At 43.7% G+C, this 20,872-nt stretch overlaps 1 protein-coding gene across 2 annotated transcripts in view; it reads left to right on the forward strand.

Moving 5' to 3' along the window:
• PLCD1 (phospholipase C delta 1) overlaps window positions 1-20,872 on the forward strand; it is a 413,368-nt gene that overhangs the window by 102,466 nt on the left and 290,030 nt on the right. The window contains exon 1 of one of the 2 annotated variants that reach the window (XM_085628870.1): window positions 1,663-1,875. The exons of the other annotated variant lie outside the window; for it this stretch is intronic. Coding sequence (XP_085484996.1) covers window positions 1,776-1,875 — 100 coding nt within the window. The 5' untranslated portion in view covers window positions 1,663-1,775. Of the gene's footprint in view, window positions 1-1,662; window positions 1,876-20,872 lie in introns of those variants that run through there. 2 annotated transcript variants of the gene reach the window in all.

Here is a 20,872-nt window from a genome sequence, read left to right on the forward strand (position 1 = left end):
TGAGATATGTTCCTGACTCTGAGGCACGTGTATGCAGCCCAGCCATGCGGTGAAATCTGTGCCTGGCTGTGAAGCCCGTGTATGCAGCCCCAGCCATGCGGGGGCATCCGTGCCTGACTGTGAGATGTGTGCACAAAGCCCCAGGAATGCGCTGATATCTGTGCCTGACTGAGATGTGTGCACACAGCCCAAGTAATGCGCTGAGATCAGTGCCTGGCTGTGAGGCCCGTGCATGCAGCCCCTGCCAGGTGCTGCCAGTCTGCAGATTCCTGTGTACCTAAAAGTGACACTACCTACTGAAGGAGGAGGGGCGCTAGGATGAGGGAGTCTGTAATGCTCAGATTGTGGTCATTAAAGCAGTGTCATAGCCAGTGTATCATGACCCCTATTGCAAGGAACGCGGTGGGCCCCCTATGTTCTCTGTTTGAACTGTAAAATACAGCAATATTCATGGTTCCGTCGACCTTTGAAGTTGGAGCGGCTGAACCTGCTGCACAAATGGAAGCTCCACCCCTGAATTAAAGAAGGATGCTTAGCAGAAAGAGAGTGGCATGAGAGGTAAGATGGTGGAGAAAGGGAGAGGGGAAAGCAGAGGGAAAGAAGAGGATAAGGAGAGCGGAAGATGGAGAAACACAATTGGGATGGGCTGAGGAAGGTTTTGGGAGGAGATATGATATAACAAGCATTTGCAAGGCAATAGGTCTCGCATTTACGCAAGTTTGAGCTATTGACATTGCAAATAACAAAGCCTTTTATTTTTGTTTTAGTTTTTAAAACCGAAATAAAAGGCATTGTCGTTTACAGTGCCAATAGCTTAAACTCTCGTAAATGCGAGACCTATTGCATTGCGAAGGCGTCTGCTGCAGGGGCCTGTGTTCAACCTCATCTTCACATTTCTTTTTTTGCTCTAGCCCCGCCCCCTCCCCCACTGACCCCACCCCCACCGGTGCGGCCCTCTGCCACAAACCCCACTGGAAATTTGGCCCCCGAGAGAAAGTTTGTGAGTACCCCTGCTCTAGACTAAAGATATAGAACTCTTAAAAGACTTAGATTCATACTGTATATATGTAACTTGTTAGCGTGTTTAGTGTGTCTTGTGTACCTTATGTAACGTACCTGGTTCTTTTGTAAAGCACTCTGACAACTTTGGGTAAAGTTCGCGCTATATAAAACTGCAATACATAAATAAATCAATTCACTAGTTGTTCCAGTCTACGTTTTTGATTTTGCATTTTGGGGTTCGGCCACGGGTGAGGGGGCTTCGTATCCATGGGGACTACATGTCGTAGAAACTTTGGAGTGTCTAAGTTTACAGTGACACTAAGTAATAGGTCATTTTACATTTTATGTCTTTGGTTTCGAACTTCCCTGTTCCTTCTCCGCCTCCTATCTTCCAATCGCCTCTCTTTTATTATACCTACCTTCCCCCTCACTCCTTCTTCCTGCTTCCAGCCCCCTCCTGGCTTCCTGCCCGCCCCTACAACATTGCACCACCCACCTGCCTCACGCGCGTGCCTCCTTCTCTTCTACACAGCTTGTGCGTGTGTCTTGTTTTCGCCTGTCAGCTTCAGCTCCACCTTGCCCTTCCTGCTGGAGTCCCCCTCGGCTCCACCTCTTTTTCCTGCCTCCTTTCCTCCGCCCCTCCCACTTTTCCACCATGGCCCCGCCCCCTTTCCGGGACAGGGACCGACGACGCTTTGCCAGTCACACGCAAGTCAACACCGGTGAGTGGCAGGCAGCGGCCCGGGCTCCTCGGAACACCAGACCCCGGCAGGATGCAGTGCATCCGGAGGCAGCCCAAGCCCAGCAAGTCTGAGGAGCGGATCCTGCAGGAGGAGAGCAGGAAGGTGGCCGCGCAGAACGGGAAGATCCTGGGTAAGAGAGCGGCGACACCCACCCACCCCCGCGGACAGATTTCGAGACAGCCCACCGTACAGGCAGCCCGAGGGGACGGAGGCTCTGAACCCCTCCCTCTCCTCTGAGGTGGCAACTCCTGTTGACGCAACTCGACCGTACGCAGTTTTACTAGCCGTGTTCATCTACATTCTTGATTTAAAGCAGTAAAAGTTGTAATTCAAGTAGAGTTGCCCGGCTGCCAATTGACCGCAGGTCATCCCGAGTCACGCTTTCATCCAAATCTGGATTTTGTTTTTATCCCACAGCACTTGGCATGCAGCGACATGTAGTTTGGCTTGTAGTAGCTTCAATTTCCGAGTTCCGTTGGCCAAAGAGTCGAGACTGGCTGTGGGTGTCACGCATACCAAGGGATGACAGCAGCTATGCATGCAGACTTATCACCTGGCGTCACGTCACACAACTTCAGCACTGTAATTAAAGCACCCTTAAGTGGTGGTGGCACGTGTCGAAACTATTTATCACCAAATCTCTTCCAAAACGAAGATACACTTTAACCACAATCCGTACCTAAAAAGGTGGCAGTCATAGTTTAGCCCCAAGTCTCGCATGGTCGCCAAATGATGTGTCGCTTTTACTCAGTTATGGTCTTTTAGGCAAGAGCTTTTTCCATTCTTTGACCAACAGAGCCACTGGAATTTTGCACCATTGGAACATATGTAGCACGGACATACGAAAGATGTGGCATAGTATGTGATGGAAGGCAAATTGTTTAAGTGTTTCGTTGTGTGTATTGTCTAGCTATTTCAGCACACTAACACAGAAAGGATATCAGTTCTGTAAAATACACAGGTTCCTTAAGAGAGAAGAAACAAGGGACGTTCTGCAGAATCTTTTCAAAATGCTGTTACTAATAATTGAGTCTGACATCGAAGCCCAGGAACAACATTTTGTTGGCATTGCCATTCCACCTCCCAGGTTAAAATAGATTGTGTAAAACAGGTATCAAGCTGCAATCAGAAGAAAGCAATCCTGTATGCAAGGTTTCCTTGGTGTACTCAAGTTGGCCTAGTTATGCCCTAAAGCTTGTCTTCACTTTTCTTCTTTAGACTGCGTTCACTCTATGGGACCCTTGGAAGCACCCTTTTCCCAAATTCTCTTTGTATTTATTTTCTTTAACCTCCGCAGGGATTTTGCAACCTATGTCCAGTTTTCACATTGAGCAGCCATTATTTGCTGTAATGAAGCTTTGCACGAAGCCTTTTGCAAGCCGCTGGCCTTAGCCTTTTATGGTCACCGGTCAATAGCTCCAAAACTGCGTCTTGTAAATGGGAGCTAGCTCCTGCTACAGTGCATTAATGCGCTACGCCCTGACCCAAGATTAGTGGTTAATCCAGGGTTTATTTATTATTGTTAAATATTGGAATTAGTCTTGTGCTTATATGTATTTACTTCAGTTTCTTTGCAGTAGATTAGATTAATAGGAGTTAGGTGTGATCAGATGGGCGTTTCTGAGTTGGTTTCATGCCCCAAGTTCTTGATTGTATGCGAGGTCAAGTTGACGGATTTGGCAAGTTCTATGCAGTCGTAGTCCATTTATCTGTTTACTCTGTCGTGTCTTTTGAGCTTCGTTGGGTCATTGGCCTTTGTGTTGTGTGGGCTGTACTTTAGTGAAACACATAGTACTTCCGGATCAGGCCCAGTTCCCGGGATTTTTTTTTTCTTTTCTCTGCAGCAGCAGCGTACCATTGAGACGCCTTCAAGACAATTGTGTGTGACTCAATTGTGGTCGCTTCTAATTTCTTTATCATTAAATGTGTGTTGTCACCCATGTGGACTTGTATCAGCAAACATATAATGTAATGTTTTTCTTGACCCTCACCATTTGCACAATGACATCCAGTGACTGAAATAAGTTGCTACTTCGGGTTTTAAGTGCTGTGAGGTAATTAGGTTTGTGGTTTATATTGTACAAATGTATTATTTACCACGCCATGCAGACACAGCACTCCCGCCCCTCTTGCCCTCACGCGATTCTCTTCATAGCACACACACCAAAACACTCTCCAGTCCAACTACCCACAAGCAACCTCTGTCCACGCATGTAGAGGCCACTCCACAGAGACATCACCAAAACACAAGGAAGAGGGCCTTAACAGAGTGCTCTGCTGCTCTCCAACTTCCAAGGAGTGCGGTAATATAACACACACTACATGTGGAAGAGATGAAAGCTTTATATTTCCCCAAGCAACCACATTCATGAGGTAGGAGTCCTCAACCAATTCACTTCCTGCCTGGGTGCTGGTAATCGTGTGTTCGCTATACTCTATGGGCAGAAAGAAACTAGTACCATGCGGTTGCATGTATGAGTGGGTATGAACATGTACTCATCAGTGTGTCTGTGTTTGTTAGAGTGTATGCATGTATGTTTGTCTGTGGTGGGTTGCCTGTGGAATAATGGTGATGGTAGCTAATTGTGATTCTCCGTGGCATTATGATGGCCACCTCAGATAGAAGGATGTTCCTAGTATATTATGGATTTTCTTATCCTTATGGTGGCAATCACTGGCATTTTGGTGGCCAAGCCATATTGTTGGCACCCTTGGCATAATGTTGCTTGCCATGGCATTGTAGTGCCCACTCATATAAATGTTGCCCTACAATATTGTGAGCATTCCTGGCATTAAGGTGGCCATCAATGGCACTGTGGTATCCCACATAGGTGTAGTGGCAGTTTTTTGTAGAACTACTTTTTAGGGCTCGCGTAGCGAGAGCCCTTTTGTGTTGGGTTTGAAAACAGAGCCTGGAATTGCACACGCTCGTGCGTGTGCTTTTCTTTTTGGCTTCCGTGATTGGCCTTTGCGTGCGTGTGTTTCTGAAAGACGGCACGCAATAGACCAAAGGCGGGCGCATTGCTCCGCCCATGGCCTATTGGTGTCTGTAACGCGCACCAAAGGCCATGTGGTTTAAATTATCGTGCCCAGACCCGGGCGTGTTAAGTGAAAACACATGTTCGCTGTGGCACGCGCACGCACACCAGTCGCGGGCGTGTTGCTTTCAGTGCCGCTTTTTGTGTGTTAGCTGAGTAGACCGACCTCAGTCACAATTAATTCCTTTTTAGCAGGGTTGGGGGAGTGCGGCAGTCACTGGGTGCCCATGGCGTTCCTCAAGGCTCTATACTTGCACCCACACTGTTCAATCTCTATTTAGAACCGTTGGGAAATCTCCTGAGTAAATCCGGGATCCACTATCCTCTATATGCGGACGACACTCAAATCTACCTTAAGATGGCCTCCTCTCACGATCTCTCCTTCCTAAGCTCTACTCTCGACTCCATTCAAAACTGGATGTTAACTCATCAACTGATCCTGAATCCCTCCTCCTCTCCTCCTCACTTTCTCCTCCCCCAGTGAAATCATGGATGGATCAGATTAATCTACTGAACAATAAACCCATCATTGTCGAGAGCGCAAAATCCCTTGGTGTCATAATCGACAAAATACTCAATCTACTCTCCCACATTGATTCCATTGCAAAGTCTGCTCGATACCAACTGCGCCTTCTTTGGGGGATTTGTCGCTTCTTCCCGGAGCACGACCTTAAAACCCTGGTCCAATCGCTGGTTCTCTCCAGATTGGACTACTGCAATTCCCTTCTTACTGGCCTCCCCAAATCCCACCTGTCCCCCCTGAAGTCTGTTCTCCATACTGCAGCTCGTTTCATATATGGGGCTAAAAGAAGCGACCACATCACACCCATTTTATCCACCCTCCGTTGGTTTCCCATAGAGGTAAGATCTATCTACAAGACTGCCTGTATCACCCACAAAGCCTTGCCTCCTCCCCTCGCTACCTGGCGAATAAACTGAAACTCTCTGGAGGCTCCAGAGCATCATGTAATGCAGAAAATGTATTGCTTGAACCTCCCACTTTCAAGAAGGAAATATCGATGGCCCAATCCTTTTCAGGCAACGCGGTGAGCATCTGGAACTCACTTCCGCCTCAGCTCCGGACCACCACCTCTTCCCAGGCCTTCAAAACTGACCTCAAAGCTCTCCTTCTTCAAAGACACTTCCAAATTTAATTCACGCCCTCTATTTTCTGAAGGAAGTCCTTCCATTATAGGAAATTATGTTCTCCATGCCTATAGAAGTGCCTTCCCAGTGTGTTTTTGTGTTTTGAGTGTCTGCCATTTAGTGCAGTATTATACCTCTACTTGTACTTTGTACTCTTTTGTAACATGCACACATGTCACCTTTCCTTTTGTAACGTAGCGTTTGCTACCGCTTGCATTTTTTTGCTTGTGATATATGCACAACGGCCATCACTGCCTCATGTAACGTAACCTTTGTTTTAGTGTTTTGAGTGTCAGCCATTTATTGCAATTTTTTACCTCTTCGTGTACTTTGTATGCTCTTGTAACCTGCACACGTCACTTTTTCCTTTTGTAACATATCGTTTGCTACCTCTTGTATTTTGTTTGCTCTTGATACTTGCACAATTGTCACTATTGCCTCATGTAACGTAACGTTTTATTTTGTAACATGCTCACTTGTAATTTTTCTCCTTATGTATCATTACTGTTCCTATTGTGAAGCGCTCTGACACTTTGGGTAAAGTCCACGCTATATAAAAATGCATTAAATAAAATAAATAAATAAAATAAATGGCCCCTCAGTGAGGGGAGGTGGACACAGTGTCGATGCTCAGGAAGCTGATTGTGCACGTCTTCTCCTTCCTGTCTGCGCCTGACTGACTAAATGCCTCGGCCACCTGTTCACAGTGGCAGGACTATCTCCTCTAACCAGCGCTTTGGCCCAAACTTCAGCTCAGCTACCCCCAGCCCTTCTAAAAGGTATTGTGATTGAGGTCGGTCTGAAAACACGGAAAATGTAATTCCTAGAAGCTGATTTCAGTATTACTTGTTTTTTAATAGCACGAACTTCACCCTCAGGTATCAGAGCTCTATACATCAGTACCAGTTGCGCTTCACAAGGACACATTCTATTTTGTCTTCCTCTTTGAAGTTTGTTTCTGTGTCTTGACTTAACTATGCAGGATGTTGGTTCTGCGTCTTGCAGCCTCACATAGCGCCACCCTAGGCTCTCACTGTGCTTGCTAGTTTTACCGGCTAGGACAGGCTGTCTATCACGAAGTATATGCTCACAGGTCGGTAGCACAATGGCGGACAAGTTAAAGTCAGGCAATGCGTTGCTTTAGTTCCTTATTAACGCTTATGGTCGGCACCTATTGTAGTTTTGGTTGCCGACTTACTGGCTTCAGTTTTGGGCATGCAATTATTGTGGTGTTTTGTTGCATGCTCGTAATTCTTATTCTGGTTCCCTCATACAAAGCCTTTCAATTAGGGTCTTTCAGTGAAGCCTGCAACTCCTTTATTTTTGCCCAAGAAATCTCATTTACGTTACTGAATTGCCTGCATTGAAATTAATTCCACATAGTCTATGATGGGTGCTACTATTTCACTCAGTTCTCGAAGAGCCTCTCACTCAGTCCGTCTTTTCTGTCATTAGTCTTTTCTTTCATTAGTCTTTTATGTGCTGGTTGGTATTACACTTGACTGTGCAGCTGTATGTTCGTTTGGTCGCTTCATTTGGCGGTAGGTTCAGACCTTGGTAGGTGATGTCCCTTATCCCCAGCCAGAACATGCTTTTACTTTTAATTATATAGATTACTTTTGAAATCCGAGCTAAAGGCGCAGTTGGCTCTCTGGGTGCATGTATGGGAAGTGTGGAGAGTTGTCAAAGCGTGCCAATCACAGACAGGAATGCTTGCCTTGTTAACAGTACGATGGTAAGTCAAGATTCGTGAGTTACCACTAGAAATTATCGCATAGCGTATGCCACAATTCTACCACTACTATCCCATGTGCAGTAACACCACATGTGTTAGTTTGCCTTGTTTAAAGCTGTCCAACTAACCCTAAAATTGACTAAAGTACCACTTAAAATACACGACCGAAAAGCAGGTGGTGAACACTTGTATTATTAAAACCAACAGACACTGCCCACGTCACATGCAGTAACAGTTTGCCAATAAGGAAGTTCAGGATAAGTGAGAAGTCACAATTGTCTCTCTAGTGATGCTGTGTATATTCTCACAAGATTATAATGTATGATAATGCAGACATTGTATGCTAAAGCATGCCGTAAAGCTGCTGCAGTGTTACCGCTTCTTTCCCCTCACATTTTAGACGGTCCCTTGCAGACCCTATAAATACAGCAGCACCTGAATGCTCCAGTGGTATCACCTTGTGTGGTCATTCTTTCCAGAATGATCAGTTTCTATATGCAAGTGTCCACTGCCCACGTTGTGTGAGTCATGCTTTATACAAAAGACCCCATCGCCACACCTGCCCACCGTTTGCTTTCTGGGGTCTCCTATAGCCTCTTTCCTGCTTCCAAGGAACTGCGTGCAGACCCCCCTCCCCCCTTTGATTCCCGCATCCCAAACACATATAACCAAAGCTTTAAACACCATCCGAAATTTGAATACAAGTGTATATGTGAGATAGAATGCATGTAACAGCAAGGCAATACATTCTTTTTAAAGCCGTTTTTACCATGAGCCATTTTACATATGAAATTCCAAACATGATCCTTGATATCTTAAGGTCTCAGCTGTTGGAATATCATATGTCGATTTGTACATTCCAGTCATTCATAGCAGAATTCAAAATATACTTCACAAGAAATAGCTAGATAAAGAAAATATACGTATTCCTTCTTTGGCCAAGAAGCCCTTCCTCTGTTTCCCACGGACTGTGTTTAAACTCGATTGCTTCGCAGTGACGTAACAAGGGGCACTTGAGCAGTAATGCAAGCAAGGTTCGATGGTAGCAGGGGTGTGACGCAGGCCCTTGTGGTGCCAACACCATTCAGAGGGCCCTTTCAACACAAGGCCTATGAATATACATGACATATGAGAGGCAGGGAGTCCATGTCATTTCGTTTTACTCCAGTGGCTGGTAGAGTAGTACAACATATGCTTAATTGGGGCGCAGTGGACCCCTCGAACTCCTAACTCAGTGCTTTTCTGTACTTGGTCTGTTGAAGGCACACACACCTTGTCCTTGCTCACAGCTCTACTCTAGCGAGCCTGCTTCATTCATAGACTATTACTGTGTCCACTAAAGGATCCTGAAAGAGACGCCATCCTGCCTCTTTAATTATTTCTGGGGGCAGTGTTACTAAGTGCTTGAAAGATGGGCAATGTGGGTGCTACAAAGGAACTTGTAATGATCAGGTTAATCTGAACTGTAGTGATGTGACTGCTTATAGATGCTGGTAGACAGCCCGAGACATAAATCGATAAGCATAAAGCTCGTACCATGTCAGTGCACATATATATGCCCAATAAAACGTGGTATGTAGAACAAGTGTGCTCAGGCTTCTTTCTACAGTGCAAGGGTCAAATTCCATATTTTTACCATAGTGCAGCCTTAATAACTTGGAATATCAATACTTACAGCCTCACGGATTCATGCTGCAATCACTTTAACACAGGAAACTAAAGAGTCCTTACTCATAAGGCGTATTTAATGAAATTTGTCTCACTGGATGGATTTAAGTCCTTGTGCTCATGTTACCAATGTTTGTTTATTAATTGCTGTACATGATCAAACTGATGGTACAAGTCATATATGCAGACCTGTAGCCAGTAGTACGCTCTTTGTTACTATAATTGAGGGAGGAAAAGGGCCATAATGAAGCGGCCTTGCTGCTCTTAAAACATAGACCCTTCCGACATTCAAAAATGCTTCTTCCTCAATACTCCAGACTAAACAAGCATTTGCAATGCAATAGGTCTCACATTACTAAAAGTTTGAGCTATTGGTGTTGCAAATAATAATACAATTCCGATAGCTCAAACTTTCAGCAATGCGAGACCTATTGCATTGCAAATGCTGGTTTCTTTTGGTTTAAGTACTCCATGAGACTGCATGAGTTTTTTTTAGCTCTCTCCCTTTGTGTTTTCTCCCTTACTTCACGGTGCTCCCTCTCGCCCATGTGCTTCTCTCCCCCACCTGCACTTTTGTTGCGCTCTCTTGCATCTGTGTGCCTCCCCCCCTGCTGTTCACGTTACTCTCTTTCACTTGTGTTGCTTCTCCTCTTCCTGCTGTGTTGTTTCTCCCCCGTCTGCTGTGTTAATTATCCTATTTACATCCACAATCAGGTCGTCCTTTTCAATTGATTAAAAAAGGAATTTGATTTTGTGCGCCTGTTTTGACTTACTGATCCTTTTGACATATTAGTGGCATTCCTTGGCATGAGAGTGGAATATATATATATATATATATATATATATATATATATATATGTATATGTATATGTGTGTGTATATATATATATATATATATATATATATATATATATATATATATATTCACAGAAAAAAACATGGGTTTCAGGGGTGTTCTAGTTAGCTGGCCATTTCACTCGTACAAAACCATAGAAATTCCTCTGTTATAGTTAGTTCTGCTAACTATAGCTCGAGCGCCCAAAGTGCACTGCTGATGATGTTACATATTGCATCATTCATGACATGGTCAGTGACATCACTGATGACATCTCAAATGACATCACTGATGACATCACTGATGACATCATATAGTGAATGTAGTTTAGTTTGAAATTTAAATGTGTATTATATATATATATATATATATATATATATATATATAGATATACCAATCTGTATTGAAGATTGAGTGGATATGTAACTGTCTGGATAGAGGATTTAGTAGCTGTCTGACTGTGTTTAAGTGAGTAATTAAAAGTGTCTCACTTAATACATGGATTAGTAACTAAACTATGTGAATGTGTGCATCACTGTCTCTGTTGTTGTATATCATGCTGCATCAGTTGGTCACTAACTACACGAGTGTGTATATTGGTTATTGATTAGTTGGGTGAGTATTTGTATGGGCCACTGAGTTTGTGTGTGGGTGGATGGGGTGTGTGTAACTCTATGCATAGATGTGTGAATGGTTGATTAACTAGGTGTATAGGTTTAAGAGTGCATGTGGAAACAGTTGTTTGGGTGACTGAGTGTATTTATTTGTGTGTTGGTGAGCGAATATATGTTTTAGTTGTACATCTTCAACAAAGTAAAAAAGTAAAAGGCATCGTATGTGAGAGTTGGTGTATATAATAAATAAGTATGTGTAAGAGTCAGTGATTGTGAGAGTAACTATATAAATGAGTGTATAATTGTAATGGTGATTTTTTAACATATTAACTATGAGTTACTATGTGTTTGAATAAATGAGGTGTTGTTGGATAATTGTGTAAGTGAGGAAATGTAAGTGTGATTAATTTTTTCCTGAGTGAGTAGGATGACTGCATAACCGACTAAGATGACTGCTGATGTGTCAATGTCTATATATGTGTATAAGTGCATTTGCTAGTGTTCTATTAATTAGTGACTGCATGTATAAATGATTCTGTTGTTGAATGGGTAGTTGTGGGTGTAGATTTAGGAATCAGTGAGTGGGTATGTAGTAACTGGTATTGGTGTGTCAATGGTTTCAAATATGGTACTCTGTATTTTACAGTGAGTGATGAAAGGTTATACTAGTGTATGATGAGGTGTATCAGATTGTCACGTGGATGATGTCATCAGTGATGTCATCAGTGATGTCATGAATTATGCAATATGTGACATCATCAGCAGTGCATTGCGGGCGCGCGAGTTATAGTTAGCAGAACTAACTATAACGGAGGAATTTCTATGGTTTTGTACGAGTGAAATGGCCAGCTAACTATAACATCCCTGAAACCTATGGTTTTTTCTGTGAATTTCTAAAGTTTTTTTAATGCTAATTTCTAACTATAACGTCTCTGAAACCTATGGTTTTTTCAGTGAATTTCAAAGCTTTTTTAAATGCTAATTTCTATCTATAACGTCTCTGAAACCTATGGTTTTTTTCAGTGAATTTCAAAGGTTTTTTAAATGCTAATTTTTAAGTGTGATAGTAGTTATACCTATTTTTTTGTACTGATTTTCTACAGTTTTTTAACTGTTCATTTATAAATATTTTATTCATTAAATAACATTATATTTTTCTGAAAATTGCAAAAAAAATATTTAAAAAAATTCAACCTAAAATATTGACGAATTTTTTTGTTTTCATTTTTTATTTTAATTTGTTTATATTATTTTCTTTTAAAAAGTCGCGCACTCAAAGCGTACACATCACGGTGGGTGCGCGGATTCTAGCAGCCATTTTAGAAAAGTCGTGAAGGATCCGCGTACGGTGTGCGACGGCTGCGTGTTTTTCAGTTACATCATATACATTTAATATTACGCGATGTGCGCGATTGGTATGCGACCAGTCTGTGACTCCTGCTCCCGCACATTCGCGACACATGCGCATTATGGTACGAGATGCTTGCGCGGTGGCGGGTCCCGCGTGATGTCATTTACGCGAGGGGGCGCGCTGGGTGCGCAACTCCTACAAAAAACAAATAATGTTCCAAAATGATATGTATGTGTCTTTAATATACGTATTAGGGCAAGAGATTATCTAAGATAGTCATAAAAATAACATATTTTTACTTATAATAAACTTATATTATTTTTAAATATATTTTCGCGAAGTAGGGTGCGTGCATCGTGAGTGCAGAGAACCAGGTCAGCAGAGGTGCTGTAGAGCCAGAGAAACCAGGTCAGCAGAGCCGTTGTAGAGCCAGAGAACCAGGTCAGCAGAGCTGCTCTAGAGCCTAAGAAGCAGGTCAGCAGAGCTGCTCTAGAACCAGAGACCCAGGTCAGCAAAGCTCCTCTAGAGCCAGAGACCCAGGTCAGCAGAGCTGCTCTAGAGGCCGAGAACCAGATCAGCAGAGATGCTGTAGAGCCATAGGACCAGGTCAGTAGAGCTGCTCTCGAGGCAGAGAACCAGGTCAGCAGAACTGCTTTAGAGCCAGAGAACCAGGTCAGCAAAGCTCTTTAGCAGGAGAGAACCAGGTCAGCAGAGCTGCTTTAGAGCCAGAGAACCAGGAAGCAGAGCTGCTTTAGAGCCATAGAACCAGGTCAGCAGAGCTGCTTTAGAGCCAGAGAACCAGGTCAGCAGAGCTGCTCTAGAGGCAGAGAACCAGGTCAGCAGAGCTGCTCTAGAGGCAGAGAACCAGGTCAACAGAGCTGCTCTAGAGCCAGAGAACCAGGTCTGCAGAGCTGCTCTAGAGCCAGAGAACCATGTCAGCAGAACTGCTTTAGAGCCATAGAACCGGGTCAGCAAAGCTGCTTTAGAGCCAGAGAACCAGATCAGCAGAGATGCTATGCAGCCTAAGAACTAGGTCAGCAGAGTTGCTCTGGAGCCAGACAACCAGGTCAGCAGACCTGCTGTAGAGCCAGATAAACCAGGTCAGCAGAGCTGCTTTAGAGGGAGAGAACAAGGTCAGCAGAGCTGCTTTAGAGCCAGAGAACCAGGTCAGCAGAGCTGCTCTAGCTGACACTGACTGACACTGACTGACTGACACTGACTGACTGACACTGACTGACTGACACTGACAGATTGAAACTGACTGACACTGATTGACTGACACTGACTGACACCGATTGACTGACACTGACTGACTTACTGACACTGACTGACTGACACTGACTGACTACTCTCTACTACTCACTACTCACTCTCTACTACTCACTCTCTACTACTCTCTCTTCTACTCACTCTCTACTACTCGCTCTCAAATACTCTACTACTCACTCTATTACTCACTCTCTACTGCACTCTACTACTCTCCTTCTCACTCTCTACTTCTCGCTCTCTACTACTCGCTCTCTACTACTCACTCTACTACTCCACTACTCTCTACTACTCACTCTCTACTACTCACTCTCTACTACTCCACTACTCTCTACTACTCTCTCTCTACTACACTCTCTCTACTACTCACTCTCTACTACTCACTCTCTACTACTCTCTCTACTACTCTCTCTACTACTCTCTCTACTACTCTCTCTACTACTCTCTCTACTACTCACTCTCTACTACTCACTCTCTACTGCTCACTCTACTACTTACTCTCTACTACTCACTCTACTACTCTCTACTACTCACTCTGCTACTACTCTCTACTACTCTACTACTCACTCTCTACTCTCTATTACTCACTCTCCACTCTCTACCTCTCTACCGCACTCTACCTCTCTCTACCGTTACCTCTCTACCTCTACACCTCTACCTCTCTCTACCCGCACACATATGCACGCATATATATGCATTTATATATATGTATATATGTATGTGTGTATATATATATATATATACACATACATGTTTAAACATATATAATCTGCATATCTATATAAATACAAATATAAATGCATGCATACATATACATATAGCAAAAACCAAAGGAAATGATGGACGGAGTGTTGAACATTGCAAGCACTCACCCCCAGTCAACTGATCTGGGTTTAATCCATCACCGTTCTTTAGCCCACTCTGCCACCCCAGTTCAGACATGGCCATATGCAAATCAGTCTGACCCTGTGCCTCATGGGAACAGTCCAGCCCGAACTGCCAAGCCATGTCTTCCCTGGAACGGAAACAAGCTTCCTAGGACCGTTTTCTGGCATTTCAGCCGTCTTCAGCCAGGCTTGCTTGAATCCAGTGGCAAAGTGAGCAAGGGACTCACGTCTGAGCATACCCTGCCAACTTATGGCGAACAAAGCAAAAACCAAAGGAAATGATGGACGGAGTGTTGAACATTGCAAGCACTCACCCCCAGTCAACTGATCTGGGTTTAATCCATCACCGTTCTTTAGCCCACTCTGCCACCCCAGTTCAGACATGGCCATATGCAAATCAGTCTGACCCTGTGCCTCATGGGAACAGTCCAGCCCGAACTGCCAAGCCATGTCTTCCCTGGACCGGAAACAAGCTTCCTAGGACCGGTTTCTGGCATTTCAGCCGTCTTCAGCCAGGCTTGCTTGAATCCAGTGGCAAAGTGAGCAAGGGACTCACGTCTGAGCATACCCTGCCAACTTATGGCGAACAAAGCAAAAACCAAAGGAAATGATGGACGGAGTGTTGAACATTGCAAGCACTCACCCCCAGTCAACTGATCTGGGTTTAATCCATCACCGTTCTTTAGCCCACTCTGCCACCCCAGTTCAGACATGGCCATATGCAAATCAGTCTGACCCTGTGCCTCATGGGAACAGTCCAGCCCGAACTGCCAAGCCATGTCTTCCCTGGACCGGAAACAAGCTTCCTAGGACCGGTTTCTGGCATTTCAGCCGTCTTCAGCCAGGCTTGCTTGAATCCAGTGGCAAAGTGAGCAAGGGACTCACGTCTGAGCATACCCTGCCAACTTATGGCGAACAAAGCAAAAACCAAAGGAAATGATGGACGGAGTGTTGAACATTGCAAGCACTCACCCCCAGTCAACTGATCTGGGTTTGATCCATCACCGTTCTTTAGCCCACTCTGCCACCCCAGTTCAGACATGGCCATATGCAAATCAGTCTGACCCTGTGCCTCATGGAAACAGAACATTGCAAGCACTCACCCCCAGGCACAGGGTCAGACTGATTTGCATATGGCCATGTCTGAACTGGGGTGGCAGAGTGGGCAAAAGAACGGTGATGGATTAAACCCAGATCAGTTGACTGGGGGTGAGTGCTTGCAATGTTCAACACTCCGTCCAACATTTCCTTTGGTTTTTGCTTTGTTCGCCATAAGTTGGCAGGGTATGCTCAGACGTGAGTCCCTTGCTCACTTTGCCACTGGATTCAAGCAAGCCTGGCTGAAGACGGCTGAAATGCCAGAAACCGGTCCTAGGAAGCTTGTTTCCGGTCCAGGGAAGACATGGCTTGGCAGTTCGGGCTGGACTGTTCCCATGAGGCACAGGGTCAGACTGATTTGCACATGGACATGTCTGAACTGGGGTGGCAGAGTGGGCTAAAGAACGGTGATGGATTAAACCCAGATCAGTTGACTGGGGGTGAGGGGGAACAACCTTTACAACGCAACTTTTACAACGCACTACACTTACAACGCATTTTTTACAACGCACAATCCATTACAACGCATGACATTACAACGCAGGACACTACAACGCATTTTTAAAAACTACCTTTACAACGCATACCATTACAACGCATACTACCATTACAACGCATACCATTACAACGCATAATATAGTAATATACTATCCAACACTTACCCTACTGTTGCACCCCCTGGAGTTAGAATAGTAATTTTTACCCCTATACTATCCAACACTTACCCTACTGTTGCACCCCCTGGAGTTAGAATAGTAATTTTTACCCCTATACTATCCAACACTTACCCTACTGTTGCACCCCCTGGAGTTAGAATAGTAATTTTTACCCCTATACTATCCAACACTTACCCTACTGTTGCACCCCCTGGAGTTAGAATAGTAATTTTTACCCCTATACTATCCAACACTTACCCTACTGTTGCACCCCCTGGAGTTAGAATAGTAATTTTTACCCCTATACTATCCAACACTTACCCTACTGTTGCACCCCCTGGAGTTAGAATAGTAATTTTTACCCCTATACTATCCAACACTTACCCTACTGTTGCACCCCCTGGAGTTAGAATAGTAATTTTTACCCCTATACTATCCAACACTTACCCTACTGTTGCACCCCCTGGAGTTAGAATAGTAATTTTTACCCCTATACTATCCAACACTTACCCTACTGTTGCACCCCCTGGAGTTAGAATAGTAATTTTTACCCCTATACTATCCAACACTTACCCTACTGTTGCACCCCCTGGAGTTAGATTAGTAATTTTTACCCCTATACTATCCAACACTTACCCTACTGTTGCACCCCCTGGAGTTAGAATAGTAATTTTCACCCCTACACTATCCAACACTTACCCTACTGTTGCACCCCCTGGAGTTAGAATAGTAATTTTTACCCCTATACTATCCAACACTTACCCTACTGTTGCACCCCCTGGAGTTAGAATAGTAATTTTTACCCCTATACTATCCAACACTTACCCTACTGTTGCACCCCCTGGAGTTAGAATAGTAATTTTTAACCCTATACTATCCAACACTTACCCTACTGTTGCACCCCCTGGAGTTAGATTACTAATTTTTAACCCTATACTATCTAATACTTATCTTAAATGTAATTTTATATTATGCGTTGTAATGGTATGCGTTGTAATGGTAGTATGCGTTGTAATGGATATGCGTTGTAAAGGTAGTTTTTAAAAATGCGTTGTAGTGTCCTGCGTTGTAATGTCATGCGTTGTAATGGATTGTGCGTTGTAAAAAATGCGTTGTAAAGGTATGCGTTGTAATAGTATGCGTTGTAACGTCATACATCCGGGGGTGAGTGCTTGCAATGTTCAACACTCCGTTCATCATTTCCTTTGGTTTTTACATATACATATATGCATACATATGCATGTTATGTACATGAAAGTTTGAAAAACACTAATACAAGCAAAGATAAAAAGCCACCTAATTACAAACAGAATTGCTTAAACGAGGGCGAGGCCTATTGCATTTCCAATGCTTGTTTACTTGGTTCCATCAAGACGGCTTTCAGATGTATAACACATTTGCCATAAATTCTGAATGGTAGCACTCTAGTTGCTCATTAGATCACTGTGGTAAAGCTACTGCTCACCAGGGAAGTATGCTGCTGGTATTCAAAGTGCATGTTTCAGTCTGCATGTCAGAATTTTTTAATGAAATAGATGAGGATTTGAGAAGTCAAAATGTGCCCTAATTTTTCGTTCTGTAGCATTAATCATAATTTCTATGGCAAAATGAACCCCCTCATTTTGTTCCTTTGCAAATTAAATGTTTTAAGTGTTACCACTTTATTCCAATCAAGATGGCTTCAGGTGTGCAATACTTTTGTCATAAGTAAGACTGTTGGCGCTCTAGTTGTTATTTAGAACACTCTGGGACATTTTGTCATTGGGCTATACTTGGGCTACATCTGGGTGATATTTGTGCTACATTTGGGCTCTTTTGTCTCTGGTGGCCATCTTGGGAGACTTATTTGTTATGAAGTTTACTAATTTCCTCATTTACTACAGTCTCCTCAGTAGGAAATACGTTCAGTTTTTGACTTAGATTCCATCAAGAAGGCATTCAGATGTGTCACACATTTGCCATAAATTCGGAATGTTAGCACTCTTGTTGCTTATTAGATCACTGTAGTAAAGCTACTGCTCACCAGGGAAAACTGCTGCTGGTATTGAAAGTGCATGTTTCAGTCTGCATGTCAGAATTTTTTAATGAAATAGAAGAGGATTTGAGAAGTCACTCAAAATGTGCCCTAATTTATCTGAATTCAGCACTAATCATAATTTCTATGGCAAAATGAACCCCCTGATTGTGTTCCTTTTAAATTAAACTACTGACTCTCTACTACTCTCTACTACTTACTCTCTACTACTCACTCTCTACTACTCACTCTCTACTACTCACTCTACTACTCTATACTACTCTCTACCACTCACTCTCTACTACTCTGCTACTCACTCTCTACTACTCTCTCTCTACTACTCACTCTCTACTATTGACTCTCTACTATTGACTCTCTACTACTCACTCTCCACTACTCACTCTCCACTACTCACTCTCTACTACTCGCTCTCTACTACTCTCTACTACTCACTCACTACTACTCTCTCTACTACTCACTTTCTACTACTCTACTGCTCAGTCTACTACTCTCTACAACTGTCTACCACTCACTCTCTACTACTCTACTAATCTCTCTCTACTACTCGCTCTCTACTACTCACTCTACTACTCTCTACTACTCACTCTCTACTCACTCTCTACTACTCGCTCTCCACTACTCAGTCTCTACTGCTCGCTCTCTACTACTCTCTTCTACTCTACTACTCACTCTCTACTACTCTCTACTACTCAGTCTCCACTACTCCACTACCCTCTACTACTCACTCTCTACTACTCACTCTCTACTACTCACTCTACTACTCCCTACTACTACTCACTCTCTACTACTCTCTACTACTTGCTTTCTACTACTCGCTCTCTACTACTCTCTGCTACTGACTCTCTACTACTCTCTACTACTCAGTCTCCACTACTCCACTACCCTCTACTACTCCCTACTACTGACTCTCTACTACTCTCTACTACTGACTCTCTACTACTCAGTCTCCACTACTCCACTACCCTCTACTACTCACTATCTACTACTCCCTACTACTCACTCCCTACTACTCTCTACTACTCAGTCTCCACTACTCACTCTCTACTACTCACTCTCTACTACTCCCTACTACTACTCACTCTCTACTACTCTCTACTTCTTGCTTTCTACTACTCGCTCTCTACTACTCGCTCTCTACTACTCTCTGCTACTCACTCTCTACTACTCCCTGCTACTCACTCCCTACCACTCCACTACCCTCTACTACTCACTATCTACTACTCACTATCTACTTCTCCCTACTACTCACTCCCTACTACTCTCTACTACTCAGTCTCCACTACTCCACTACCCTCTACTAATCACTCTCTACTACTCACTCTCTACTACTCACTCACTACTACTCACTCTCTACTACACCCTACTACTCACTCTACTACTACTCTCTACTACTCACTCTCCACTACCATTTACTACTCACTCTCTACTACTCACTCTCCACTACACCCTACTACTCACTCTCTACTTCTCACTCTCTACTTCTCACTCTCTACTACTCACTCTCTACTACTCACTCTCTACTACTCTCTCTACTACCCACTCTCTACTACTCACTCTCTACTACTCACTCTCTACTACTCACTCTCTACTACTCACTCTCTACTACTCCCTCTACACTACTCTACTACTCACTCTCTACTACTCACTCTCTACTACTCCCTACCTCACTCTCTACTACTCACTTTCTACTACCCACTCTACTACTCTACTACTCACTCTCTACTACTCGCTCTCTATTACTCTCTACTACTCTCTACAACTCACTCTCTACTACTCACTACTACTCACTCTACTACTCACTACTACTCACTCTACTACTCACTCTCTGCTACTCTCTCTACTACTCACTCTCTACTACTCACTCTCTACTACACATCCTCTACTCTCTACCTCACTCTACCTCTCTCTCTACTACTCTCTACCTCTCTACCTCTACACCTCTACCTATCAACCTCTCTCTACACGCACGCATATGCACATATATATATGCATATGCATTTATATATATGTATGTGTGTGTATATATATATATATATATATATATATTCACTGAAAAAACCATAGGTTTCACACATGTTATAGTTAGCGGAAATTTTACTGATAAAAAACCAATGAAATTCCCCCGTTATAGTTAGTGCAGGCAACTATAACTCACGCGACCGCAATCCTCTGCTGATGCTAATACTGTATTTAGACACTTATTTGCCCATGTCTTCTTCCATACATTTTTAGCTATACATATATTACAAATATTTTTTTTTCATAAAGACACATATGTCATCAGCAGAAGATTGCGGTCGCGTGAGTTATAGTTGCCTGCACTAACTATAACGGGGGAATTTCATTGGTTTTTTATCAGTAAAATTTCCGCTAACTATAACATGTGTGAAACCTATGGTTTTTTCAGTGAATTTGCAAGAAATGCTAATTCCTAACTATAACGTGTGTGAAACCTTTTCAGTGAATTTGTACGGTTTTTTAAATGCTAAGTTACTTTACGCCATTCGTGGCGTGCGCGCCCACTTAACGCAGTTCGTTCCGTGCGCGCACGGTGCGCTTCGCGCACCGTGCGCGCACAGTGAGCACGCGGTGCGCTTCGCGCACCGCGCGCCCACTTTACGCAGTTAGTGCCGTGCACGCACGGTGGGCACGCGGTGCGCTACGCGCACCGCGTGCCCACGTTACGCTAGATGGGCCATGTACGCACGATGCGCTTCGCGCACCGTGCGCACATGGAGGACATATGATGCACTTCGTTTTGAAAGGTAATATTTTAATTTTTCGTATATGTTATAAGC

This window comes from Triturus cristatus, chromosome 10, assembly GCF_964204655.1.
Source record: "Triturus cristatus chromosome 10, aTriCri1.1, whole genome shotgun sequence".
NCBI lineage: Eukaryota > Metazoa > Chordata > Amphibia > Caudata > Salamandridae > Triturus > Triturus cristatus.